Source organism: Mobula birostris, chromosome 19 (genome assembly GCF_030028105.1).
Source record: "Mobula birostris isolate sMobBir1 chromosome 19, sMobBir1.hap1, whole genome shotgun sequence".
Lineage (NCBI taxonomy): Eukaryota > Metazoa > Chordata > Chondrichthyes > Myliobatiformes > Myliobatidae > Mobula > Mobula birostris.
In genome coordinates, this window is record NC_092388.1 from 12,824,855 (window position 1) to 12,838,430 (window position 13,576).

Genomic DNA, 13,576 nt, shown 5'->3' on the forward strand with positions numbered 1-13,576 from the left:
AATCAAACAGTGTGAAATAAAGGGAATGTGTACCATAATTTGAAGGGGACTGGAGATATTAAAAAGGCCACTAAAAATTATATGGGATTCTTTACTGATAAGTAATTATATTGATGCTGAGGTACATATCAGGACGCGCTGGAACACATCATCAGCGATGTAACTGGGGGTCATCGGGTGTTTCGGGTTTTTAAACATCAGACACCCTCGCCCAGGCGACCCAGTCTGGGTTGATTAGGCACCAGCCTGAGTCCCAGCAGCATCGTTGATCTTGACCCATGGTTATCATGGTCGCTGAGCAGCCTCTGTGACGCTCCTGATGGCTCTTTTCTTTACAGCCCCCATATTTCCAATAAAAGAGTAGGCTCTGCAGAGCAGGCAGCCAGCAAAACCTCTACAGGACTGCATCATTCTTTACAAATAATAAATATTTGTAAAGAATGGAACAGTCCCATCTCTGTGGGCAGTCAGGACTCTGTACTTTAGGAGAGATATCAAGCTTTTGCAGAAGATGTAAAACTTTACTCAAACATAATTTTAACTGTGTGCTTACTCTGATGAGCCACCTAGTGTGCAAATAACTATTTACAAGTACTTTACTCAGTTCACTTCAATACATTTTTGAAAACCTTGATTGAGTAAATCTTACTTTTGTACTAATTAGATCTACTTTGTATGTACAAATATCATTTCATTTTTTTAATGTTCCCCCATCACTAAGTGTGGCAAACATTTCGACAGCTTTAACATCCAACCAGTGGTTTGTAAACCTGAAACATCCAGCCCCAAGTTAACAAAACCAGAGGACACAACCTCAGCATACAGGGACGTCCATCTGGAACGGAGATGAGGAGGAATTTCTTTAGCCAGATGATGGTGAATCTGTGAAATTCGTTGCCATAGGCCAAGTCATTGGGTATATTTAAGGCAGCGGTTTTTGATTAGTCAGGGCTTAAAGAGATTTGGGGAGAAGGTAGGAGATTGGAGCTGAGAGAGAAAATGTATCAACCATGATGAAATGGCGGAGCAGACTCAATGAGCCAAAAGGCCTAATTCTGCTTCTATATCTTATAGACCTATAAAATGTAAGATGTACATACAAGAGGGTGTACATGCTTGAGTCTTGTTGTATAATTAATATTTCATTAATATGTGAGCAAAATTGTAAACATACTGTTTGATTAAGCATTCTTTGTTTGATTACGTAATTTATTACAGGTTATATGTAGGAAGTACGTGAATGGCATACATCATTATGCCACCACATCATATGTACACGTCTCACTAAAGTAAAACTGAGAGTACACGCATCTCCTGGCTCCCGTGTTTTTCTTTCAATTAGTTTTGGAGTTGCAAAACGTAACAAAGATGAAGCAAATTGCTGGAGGAGCTCACCAGGTGAAGCAACTGGGGAAAGGAATTGTTGACATTTTGGTTTGAGATATTGCTGCTTTTTTTTTAGACCGCCGTGCAGACCAAACACGGCTTTGAGCATGGCCGGAAAACTGCAAAAACACATTATTTTAACATTACATATAAAAGAAAGTTCCAGCTTCATGGTAACGAAGGCTACGTGCATGAGAGCATTTCAGTTACTGCGTGGCCGCGCACCCACACAGCTTAGAGGGAACAGTGATTGAGGACGTGAGTTGGAGAGCCCTGAGAGTCTGTCCATAGGTTGTGAAACTAGTTCCATGTTGAGGTGAGTGAAGTTAACCATGCAGGTTCAGGAGCCTGATGGTTGAAGGGTAATAACTGTTCTTGAAGCTGATGGCGTGGGACCTAAGGCTCCTATACTTCTGGGCAAGCACTCAATTTCAAATGAAATTCAGTGCATGATGTGCATCTTGTATTTTTTTCAATTTAACTTTAATGGCTGCCACATAGAATAAATAAATTAAAGCACCCTGTCTTCAGGGCCAGCATCCTGAAATTTCATGAAAGCCTGTTTCATAGTAATACAGTGTCAACGGCAAGCACAATCTATGGTGCAGAAATATAAGGAATTATACTTGCAATCCTATAATTTTTAGAGCTTTCCTTCTGGAAAGGGGAGAAGGCAGGATTTTGGGGCTGAGTGGAAGATTGGATCAGCCATAATGAAATGGCAATGCAGAGTTGATGGGCCAAATGGCCTAATTCTGCTCCTATATCTTATGGTCTTGTGGTCTCTTCAGGGTTTTGACATATATGCACTTTGATAATAAGTTTAGTTTGAACTGCTCCACATCAATCCTCAACAAAATAGATTTTCTTTTACAATTGGCTTTATTTGTCACTTGTACACTGAAACATACAATGAAATGTGTCATTTATGTCACTGCAAGAATAGCCTGAGTGTGCGCTGGGGGCAAGTGTCACCGTGCTTCTGGCCCACATAGCATGCCCACAGCTTACTAACCAATTTTAAACCGTATATCTTTGGAAACTGGAAGGAAACTGAAGCACCCAGAGGGAGCCCACGCAGTTATAGGGAAAACGTACTAACTCCTTACAGACAGTGGCAGGAGTTAAACCCCGATCTTAACAGCTGACACTGTAAACCACTATGCTACAGTACTGCCCTTAACAGTTCACAGTCAATGAGGTCAATTACAGTCCCTATTGGTATCAACGGCAAAGGCAAACCTGCAAAAGTATCTCAACTTTAATTGCTCTTCTGCTTAAACTGGTATAGAATGGCACTGGTGGGACTACGGAATAGAACTGGTGGGTCACGGAATGGGACTGGTGGACTACGGGACGGGACTGGCGGGACTACGGGACGGGACTGGCGGGACTATGGGATGGGACTGGCGGGACTATGGGACGGGACTGGCGGGATTACGAAATGGAACTGGTGGGCTACAGAACTGCATTGTTGGGGGGCTGGTGCTGCAGGAGGCTTAGAATCAGGAAAGTAAGCAATTGCCTTTCCAGTTACTAATGTCAAAGAAAATCATTTAAAAAACACAAAGGCATCATAATCTTCAATAAGCACAGATACCTGAAGGGCTCACATAAACCAACTTTATCACTGCATATTGAGGAACAACTTCAATTTATAACAAACTTAAACTTTCATGTTGTCTTGATCTTAAGGGAAACCTTGAGGCTAATATTTTTACCAACTCGTGCACAGAACTTCATGAAAATCTTAAATCTCAATTAAACAATAAAATGAGTTCTGTGACAGACAGCCATGTTCTGATTTTCTGCATTCTTAATATTTTATATTAATAGTTATTGAGTTCATTCAGTGAGCTGACTGGGACTTTTATTCTTTGCAGCATAGGATAATAAAGGGTGATCTTATAAAGGTGTTTAAAACTATGAAGGGCACAGACAGGGTCAATGCTCACAGTCTTTTTCCTAGGGTTGGGGAGTCAAAAATGAGAGGACATAGGTTTAAGGTGAAAGGGAAGTAATTTAGTTGGCACCTGAGGTGCAACATCTTTTAGCCCAAGGGTGGTCCATATCTGGAATGAGCTACCGGGGAAATGGTTGAGGCAGGTACATTGACAACATATAAAATACATAGACAGGGCAGATTTAGAGGGAAAGGGGCCAAACACATCAAATGGGACCAGCCTTGATGGCCACCCTGGGTGGTATGAAGCAGCTGGGCCAAAGAGCCTGTTTCTGTGCTAAGGAACTCTATGACTGTGTGTCCAATGGTTGGCACAACACCTTACAGTGCCAGCTGTAAGGTCAGGGTTCAATTCCCACTGCTGCCTGTAAGGAGTTTGCATGTTCTCCCTGTGACCCTATGAGTTTCCCCCAGGTGCTCTGGTTTCCTCCCCACGTTCTAAAGATATACCATTTTGGGTTAATGAGTTGTGGGCCTGCTATGTTGGTGGTGGAACTGTGGCAACACTTGCCCAGCACAATCCTTGCTGATTCGATTTGACACAAGACACACTTCATGTTTCAATATACACGTGACAAATAAATCTATTCTTAACATCTAATAATTTGTATATTTCGTACATAATCGCTCTTCTCACTTGCCAACTCATCTCCTCTCCACATCTGCCCAATCTCTCAAGCTGCACGTGGTATAAGGACGCACATCTTCCTTTTCACCATTCCCCTATAATTTTCTTCCAGTTAGATCAGAGGAATGGCCAGCAAGCAGTGAATCCATCCCAAAGGCCTCCCATTAGATTTATATCGAATTTTAGAGACAGCAGCTGGCTCAGAGAGTTCAAAGACGTTTTCTTCCAAGTCATTGGCTTATTTTCTGTAACTCCCCATAATTGGTCAAGCAGGAAAGCGAAAATGAAACTCACATTCTGACTCTCTCTCGGAACAATACATCAGGTTCATAATCACGGCCAGCTGCACTTCAGAAACTGAAATCCTTGTGAAGTAGAACCTAGGTTATTTATCACTGGCACACAATGAAGAACGGATGAATATATAGCCAAGAACAATGATAAATTCCCCCACTGATGTTGATGGAAATAGCACCAATTACCGAGGAATGCACATTTCTGTCAGCTGCACAAATTTTCTATCCTTTTTTAAACTAAGTATTTGATATTTGGCATTTAATAATGACACCTGGGCAATTGAGGTTTGGCCTGGACTAACGTATTTGAAGTTACCAGTCTGGCGTAGAAGAGCTCCAAGTCAGCTGAATTCAGGCCTCCATCTGTGCACCCGAACTTAAATCTAGGGAGTTGAAAGTTCCACTTACCAGGGGTGCACCTGATAGTCAGCGGCTGCCATAGTCCAATTGGAGCCATGTCTCAAGAGCCATCAGAGTTATAAATAGAACATATAACGTTACAGCATAGTACAGGCCCTTTGGAGGATGATCTTGTGGCAATCTTTTAACCTACTCCAGGATCAGTCTAGACGAGGGGTTTCCAAACTTTTTTGTGCCATGGGCCCCTACCATTAACTAAGGGGTCCGCAGACCCCCGGTTGGGAACACTAGTCTGAACCTTCCACCCAACTTAGTCCTCCATTTTTCTTTCCTCCATGGGTCTAAGAGTCTCTTAAATGTCCTTAATGTATCTGCTTCTACCATCATCCCCTTGCAGCCTATTCTACATAGCAACCGCTCCATGTAAAAAAACACTACTTCTGAAATACCCCATACTATCGTCCCTTAAAATTATGCCTCCTCATACTAGTCTTTTCCACCATGGGAAAAAAGCTCTGGATATCCTCCTTTTCTTATACCTCTTATCACTGTATACATCTCTATCAAGTCGCCTCTCATCCTCTCTCGCTTCAAAGTGAAAAGATGTAGCTCTCGATCAACCCCTACTCATAAGATATAGTCTCTAAACCAGGCAGTATCCTGGTAAATCTCCTCTGCACCCTCTCCAGAGTTTCCACGTCCTTCCTATATTGAGGCGAATAAAACTAAACAGAATTTTCCAAATATGGTCCAACCAGAGTTTTATAGGGTCGGCTGGTGGCGCAGTTCGATCCAGCGGCAGACCGCCCCCGTACGCGCTCTCCATCCGCGCCCAGTTGATGCTGAGCTCGCCACTCGGCCTCGTAAAATAATACTGCGAAATGTCTGTGCGAAGAGTGGCGCCCCACACAGCCTTTCCAACTGCCCCCTTGTAGGGCATGAAAATGCCTGGCACTGGCCTCTCGGGTCTGAGTCAACGTCATCATCATCATCAGAGTTTTATAGAGCTGCAACATTACCTCACAGCTCTTGAACTCATTCCCCTGATTAATGAAGGTCAACGGGCCAAGTGACTTCTTAACCACTCTATCAAACGGTGCGACAATTTTGAGGAATCTGTGGGCGTGGACTCCAAAATCTCTCTGCTCCTCCACACTGCTAAGATCCCTGCCACAAACCTGTGTCCTGACTTCAAGTTCAACCTCCGAAGTGTATCATTTCACACTTCTCCACACTGAACTCAATCTGCCACTTCTCAACCCAGTTCTGCAATCCTATCAATGTCCCACAGTAAGCTACGACAACCCTTTATACATTTTTTAATGCCATGGACCAATACCATTAAGCAAGAGGTCTGTGGACCTCAGGTTGGGAACTCCTGTGACTATTCACACACCACTAACCTTTGTGTCATCAGCAAACTTACTAACCCACCCTTCCACTTCCCCATCTAAGTCATTTTTAAATATTCTTGAACTTATAAATGACCCATTATTACTTCGGACAAAAAAAATGAATTTGATTTTTAACTCTGCCACCACCTGAATTTTAATTAAAATATGAATTGATCGCCTGAATAACAGATATATTTAATCAATAATACTTGCATGTGAAATTCACCTATCATTATTTTGATTGAGTTTCTTGATCAATGAACATAATTTTCAAATGTAGCAAAATTACATATTACTAGTCAATTTCACGTGTCACTGCACACAGCGAGTAATGAACAAGTGTGGCTTCAGGTGAATTAGGGGTCAAGGCTTTGTTCATTGGGAACTAAGGTTTTCAGCTAATCACAAATGCTCATGTAATGCAAGTCTATAATTTGCTGCCAAAATCAGTTCTGCAGTGCTACCGTTCATTAGACCAGTTTTTGCAGGTCTAGCTTTTAAAATTTTTTGCATGGAATATCACTAAAAATAGGAGCTGAAAGTATCACAGCAAGGGATAGCTGAGTGACCAGCAAATGGGGCAATGCACTCCCTTTAGGACACTTAAATTAAATGTTCAATGTAAATTTAAATGGGAGAATTCAGTATTCCAACCCTAAACACTTACCTCCCACAGATGCTGCTCAGCCTGATGAGTTTCTCCTGCAGATCATAAACACAAGAGGTTCTACAGATAACACACATCAAAGTTTGATGTGGGTTGCTTGAATTTCCAGCATCTGCAGAATTCCTGTTGTTTGCGTTTAGGTTCTACAGATGCTGGAAATCCAAGAGTAACACACAGAAAGTGCCAGAGAAACTCAGCAGGTCGGGCAGCATCCATGGAGAGGAATAAACGGTCAACGTTTTGGATGAGAAACGCCCTGATGAAGGGTCTTGGCCTGAAACATCCACTGTTTATTTCTCTCCGTAAATGCTGCCCGACCAGTTGACTTCCTCCAGCATTTTCTACGGTACTGTGCAAACGTCTTCAGCACATATATATAGCTAGGGTGCCTAAGATTTTTGCATGGTAATCTTATGTATTGCACTATACTGCTGTCACAGAAAAAAACAGATTTCATGATATATGCGAGTGATGATAGACATATTCTCATATGGGTTTCTATTTCTATCTTCCTAATCTGAAGGGAGTAGGGAGAGGGGAATCATGGTTGGGAAAGGGGAAACGGAGAGGAGAGGGAGTGGGAAGCACCAGAGAGACATTCTGCAATGATCAATAAGCCAATTATTTGGAATCAAATGACCTTGCCTGGTGTCTCAGGACGGGGTGTATCTGCGCCTGTACCACTTCCCGCCCCAACACTCCTTCACTGCTACCCGTCCCACACCCCTCCCACAGTGCTTCACCCTCGCCATTCCCAACATCCTTTACTCTGCCAGCTTTACAAACTTGCTCTCCGCTCCACACTAACAATACAATACCGAGCAAGACTGTTAGGCACCCACGCTAAATATATCGTATGTGCATAAGTCTTTTGCACAGTTCTGTATGTATATAAAGTCTGTAATGTTGGTAGAGTGCTGTTTACATATTGAAACTAATTCATAATTTTAGCAGATCATCAACAATGGAAAACGTTGATTTGTGCAAGTGAAGGACCTTTCATGTCTTAAAATGCTATTTTGACGGGAAAAAAAAGTTTTTATTTTATGTTATTTAAAGATACAGCCCGGTAACAGGTACTTTGGCCCAACGAGCCCCCGCCACCCTATTATACAATGTGACCAGAGGAAACCCATGCAGTCACCAGGAGAACATACAAGCGCCTTACAGACAGCGGCAGGAATTGAACCCGAGTTGCTGGTGCTGTCACGGTGTTTCACTAATTGCCACACTACCACCCTACCCAAATAATTTATACTAACTGAGCCTGCCCGATTTCTATATTTTGTTATTTTTACAATTGTCTTTCATTATTCTGCATTAGTGAAGCACAAATTGCACTAAAGGCCCAGTATACATAATGCTTGCTTGAATGTCAAGCTAGCAACTCAACCTCGTAAAACAGACAGATGCTAAGAAATGGCAAAGTTGCAATCTGATGCACCTAATGGTGCGAGAGGGGGAGACTTTTTTTGTTTTACAGTTCTCTAGCTGAAGAGGAAAAGACTTAACAATTATTTTCGTTTTGAAAAAAAAAATCACAGAGGCATAAACTTTCACTTACTTTTCCTGGAAAGCGTTGTTTGTTCCTCTGTGATCAAGATCGTGGCAAAGGCAACCCACCATCAAGGCTAAAATTTCAATATCAGTCAGAATTTCCCGAAAACCAGCAGTCTAAAGGAAGGATATTTGACAAATAATTAATTTTAAGTCACTAACATTTCTCCTGAGGTACTTTCATAGTGAGTAGGAGGACAGGCAATTTATACAGATTGAAACATTATACCATTGTAATACGTTCAGTCTCATGGACAGAAGACTGCCTGTTCCCAGAAATTCTGTGGGGCCATTTTACTTCTGTTGGTGTAAGGCAGTGATAAATGGGTTAGCTATTGTGTAAATCTATGTAGTAGCTCTCAGTTTCCAGAGGATAATTATTCACAATCCGCACAGCAATTATGGACAAGTAAACACAGGTGTGGTTTAACACTGTATGCGCGTAAAGGATGTATTCCATACCGCCCCTTAATTGCAGAGTTCCCACAGATAAGCAATGAATATGGATAAATAATATTTGTATCTGAGATCTGTCCCTTTCATAGTGACTGATGCCACTGGATGTGTTGACTTGTTGTATGCTACGTGGAGGGATTCATTATAGTAGTTGGCACAGCATCATCCCCAACAATATTCATTAACAGTATATTGATTATCAATTCTACTGGTGCTTAAATATTTTGGGATTAACTTCACCAGATTGTGAGGCCAATATACAGACAGTTTATGTAAGCAAAACTTTCTCTATCTTTCTTCCCTTTCCACTCCTCCATTGATCTAAAATACAGTTATTTCACAGAAGCATCATTTTTTTATGTGGAAACTATTATTCACTCTATTCAAAGTTCAAAGTAAATCTATGATTGAAGTACATATGTCACCATATACTACTCTGAGATTCATTTTCTTGTAGGCAATCACAGTGGAACAAAGAAATACAATAGAATCAATGAAAAACTACACACAAAGTCTGACAAACAATCAATGTGCAAAAGAAGGCAAACTGTGCAAATTAATAAAAAATATTAATAATAGTAATTAGATGTCAACAAGAAAACATTGAAGGCCTGGCTCAGAATTGGATACCTCTTCCCAGAAACAGAGGGATTCCTTGTGACAAAACAGGACCAGATGATTAACCAAAAGCATTATCAAAAGCACATAATAAAAGACCAACAGTAAACGCAGAAAATGCCGAGAGAAACCAGAAACAGTCCAGCACATTACAGGATCCTGCAGCAATTTAACTCAATCTGATTACTTACACAAACGCAATCAAGTGGCAAATGCCTTGCCTTGTGCCCTTAACTCCTGGTGCAGTCGTCGAGGCGCCATCATGCCATGCTTTGCACCAGTCTGTTCCATCTGTCGCGGTTGTGTGCCAGAGCCTGGGTCACTGCAGATGTTTTCCCTGTCCATTCATTAATGTTGTCCATCCATCTTTTCCTCTATCTACCTCTCCTTCTTTTCCCCTCCACAGTTCCTTGTAGAACGGTCTTTGCAAGGCCACTGGATCTTGTTACGTGGCCGTACCATCTCAGCTTTCTTTTCTTCACCGTTGTGAGAAGGTCTTCATGGGAGCCAATGTGGTGCTAGATGGTCTTGCGGACCTGCTCGTTTGTGATGTGGTCCAAGTATGAGATACCCAAGATGTTGCAATAGCATCTCATTTCCAATGCCTGTATCTTTCTTACATATTCATCATTCACCAAAATCTTGCTTTGAAATACAAACTCATAAAAGACACCACACCTTAATATAAATACAAGCCTGATGTAGTTTTAGAGTCAGAATCCTACAAATTATATTATGACCGATCCAGTATTAGAACATAGGACAATCCATAATAACCATCCAGATATAATATTGCAGGATAAATAAACAAGAACAACTTAGTTAATAGATTTAGCCATTCTAAACACACATAACTCACAGAAATCAATCAGTGAAAGACAATTGAAATATGCAGAATTAAAAGAGGAAATTGAAAGACTATGGAACATGAACAAGGTATATATTGTCCCAACAGTAATATCTACAACTGGTGTAATCGCAAAGTCACTTCACAATAGCATTAAACAATTCGGGTACACAGTAATATCTTGTAAATCTTCAGAACCAGTAGAATAGTCCAAAAGTTCCTAGCAATTGAGAAATGAGTGTACTTGGCCTTGCCCGTACCTCAGGTTTTACCAGCGTGAACTGAGAACAAAAATGATGATGATGATAATAATAATAATAAAGTAAATAAAGAATACTGAGACCATGAGCTGTAGAGTCTTGAAAGTGAGTCCATAGGTTGTGGAATCAGTTCAGTGTTGAGGTAAGAGAGGTTATCCACGCTAGTTTAGGAGGCTGACTGTAATAACTGTTTCTTAACCTAGTATGGGGGACCTAAGCCTCCTGTATTATTGCCCAACAATGGCCCCCTAGGCTTAAGTCGACATAGTAGTAGCCTCCTGTACCTCCTTCCTAATGGCAGCAGTGAGAAGAGAGCATTGCTTGGTTGGCTGGGATCCTTGACGATGGATGCTGTGTTTTTGTGGCAATGCTCCTTGTACATGTGCTCAATGGTGGGGAGCACTTTCCTATGATGGACTAAGCTGTATCCACTACTTTTTGTAGGCTTTCTAGAGCAGGGAGTTAAGCACACAGCATTATGGTGCACCTGTGCTGACGGAGATTGTGGAGGAGATGTTGTTGTCAACCCGAACTGACTGGGGTCTGCAAGTTAGGACTGGTCCTCTATTTGGACCAAAGCTGTGAAAATACAGTTTTACCATCCAACTCAAGAACATTTTTTGAGTTGACAAGAAATTAGCCAGAAAACTCATTGGTCATGCCATATACTACATGAACATAAGACCAATGGTACAGGAGCAGAATTAGGCCATTTGGCTCATCGAGTCTGCTCTGCCATTTCATCATGGCCGATTCATTTCCCTTTCAGTCCCAGTCTCCTGCCTGCCCGTGCACTCTGCCCCCCGTATCTCTTCATGCCCTGACTAATCAAGAATCTACCAACCCCTACCTTAAATATACCCAATGACTTGGCCATCACAACTGCCTGTGGCAATGAATTCCACATAATTCAGCACTCTCTGGCTAAAGAAAATCCTCCTCATCTCCATTCTAAATGGATGTTCCTCCATGGCTGTGGCCTCTGGTCTTAGACACACCCACTATAGAAAACATCCTCTCCACATCCACTCTATCCAGGCCTTTCAATGTTCGATAGATTTCATTTAGATCACACCCCCCCCCCCACCAATTCAGTGAGATGCCCCACTGAACACAGCCCACCCAAATTTAAACATCTTCTAAATTTAACTATCTTAACTCTTTTTAACATTTGCCCATTGCGTTAATTACTTACTCGGTTTTGTCACAGTGTTGCATTTTCAAAAGTTTAGAAATACGGTAATGTATTTCTTTTAAAGTAGGTGAGAGTAGGGTATGTATACAATCATAAGGATAATTAAGTACCTGAAGGAACTTGGCATGATGCTGTCTATATCTTACCTCTTATTAATAGAGAATAAACAGACTTAAGACCATAACACGTAGGAACAGAATTAGGCCTTTCAGCCGTTGAGTCTGCCTCGCCATTCCATCATGGCTGATTTATTATACCTCCCAACCCTACTCTCCTGCTTTCTCCCAGTAATCTTTGACACCCTTATTAATCAAGAGCTTATTAACCTCCACTTTAAATATACCCAATGATTTGGCCTCCACAGCTGTCTCTGGCAATGAATTCCACAGATTCACCCTGTGGCTAAAGAAATTCCTTCTCATTTAAAGGGACATCCTCTCCTCTCTAACCAGGCCGTTCAGTTTTCAGTAGGCAATGCATGCTGTTATTTCAAACAGTCAGATTATCTGAGATGTGCAGAACTAAAACTTGCCAGTTGTATGGTAGCGGGTGGTTATGGGTTGCTATGGCAATTATGATGAAATGCTGAAACCTGAATCCATGGAACAGACAATGTAATCTGAATGTACATGACAATAGTGACAATTTAAATTCAATTTTTCTTTCCCCTTCATGGTGGAAACAAAAATAACTGTTGACATCACAAAGCCTATACTCCACCTCTATAGGAAGCATCCACACCATGCCCACTCTATCTAGGCCTTTCAATAATCAATAGGTTTCAGTGAGATCCTCCCTCATTTCTCTAAACTCCAGAGAGTACATCATTATATCTAAATGCATTGCAAATAATGCAAAAATAATTTAGAAAATTGGGAGTGGGAGAGAAGGTTTAAATTTGAATTCCAACAGAATGCCGTATGGAACCGCACAGAGTGTTAAAGATGAAGTGGTAACCTGTTTCCAGATCAGGAAGAGACTTGGATAGAAGCCTGGTAGTGGTTGTCCAAAAGTTACCCTGTCCTTAGTGGTACAAATCACAAGCTTGGATAGCTTAATCAGAGTGGTCCAAGTTAGTTACTGCAGTGCATTTTGAGGAATAATGGAAAAGGAATGCTCCGGCTATAAATTGGGAGCCACTTGACTGGACTGTTTTGTCATGGATGGTGTTGCTGGAACTGCAATCATCCAGACAAGTGCCAGGTAGTGATTCAAGTTGCTGAGTTGTGCGTTGTAGAAGTGGAAAACTGTGATGTAAACTGTGATCAAAATCAAGTTTATTATTATAACTGACAACTGACGTGAAATGTACTGCTTTGAAATATCAGTACAATGTAATATATAAAAAATACTGTAGGTTACAATAACAAATATGCTTTTGTAGCCACTGGTACTTATGAGTTTGTTTACCAGTAATCCAAAGGTGGTGATAGTGGGAGACGATGGCAGTGGTGCTGAACATCAAGAGTTGGCGATGGCCCACGTTTGGCAAGAATCAGAAACAATATGAGAAAATACATGGACTGGTTACAAGATTAAAAGCTAGTCTTTTTGTAGTTGTGAAAAACACTGGGCAAAATAGAACATTTGTTCCAAAATGGGCAACAAGACTCACTTATGGAACTTATAACAAAGCGCATTGATTGTGGAGAGTTTCCTCACTCCAAATTGTTAAATTAGTGTGTCCACAGAATCCATTATTTATTTAGTATATCAAATTATCAACTGCCTTACACCAGCGACTTTTGGTTGAAATAACCTAGGTCAAGGAATTAATAAAACAGTTAGCAATTATAATTCACCCAGCTAATTAACACATCTTTGTGGAAATGAGGTTGTGCAATTTATCAAGTTGCCTGTATCAAACAAACCTACGAGTACTTACATATTGGAATCAATTGGTGCCTGAGATAATATAGGATTTCCTTCTTAATCATATCTTCATTAAC

At 41.1% G+C, this 13,576-nt stretch overlaps 1 protein-coding gene across 2 annotated transcripts in view; it reads right to left on the minus strand.

Moving 5' to 3' along the window:
- Positions 1-13,576, minus strand: part of LOC140212309 (dual 3',5'-cyclic-AMP and -GMP phosphodiesterase 11A-like) — a 251,055-nt gene that overhangs the window by 78,789 nt on the left and 158,690 nt on the right. For both annotated transcript variants that reach the window (XM_072283012.1, XM_072283011.1), the window contains one exon: positions 8,259-8,368. In XM_072283012.1, the coding sequence (XP_072139113.1) occupies positions 8,259-8,368 (110 nt within the window). The remainder of the gene's footprint in view (positions 1-8,258; positions 8,369-13,576) is intronic.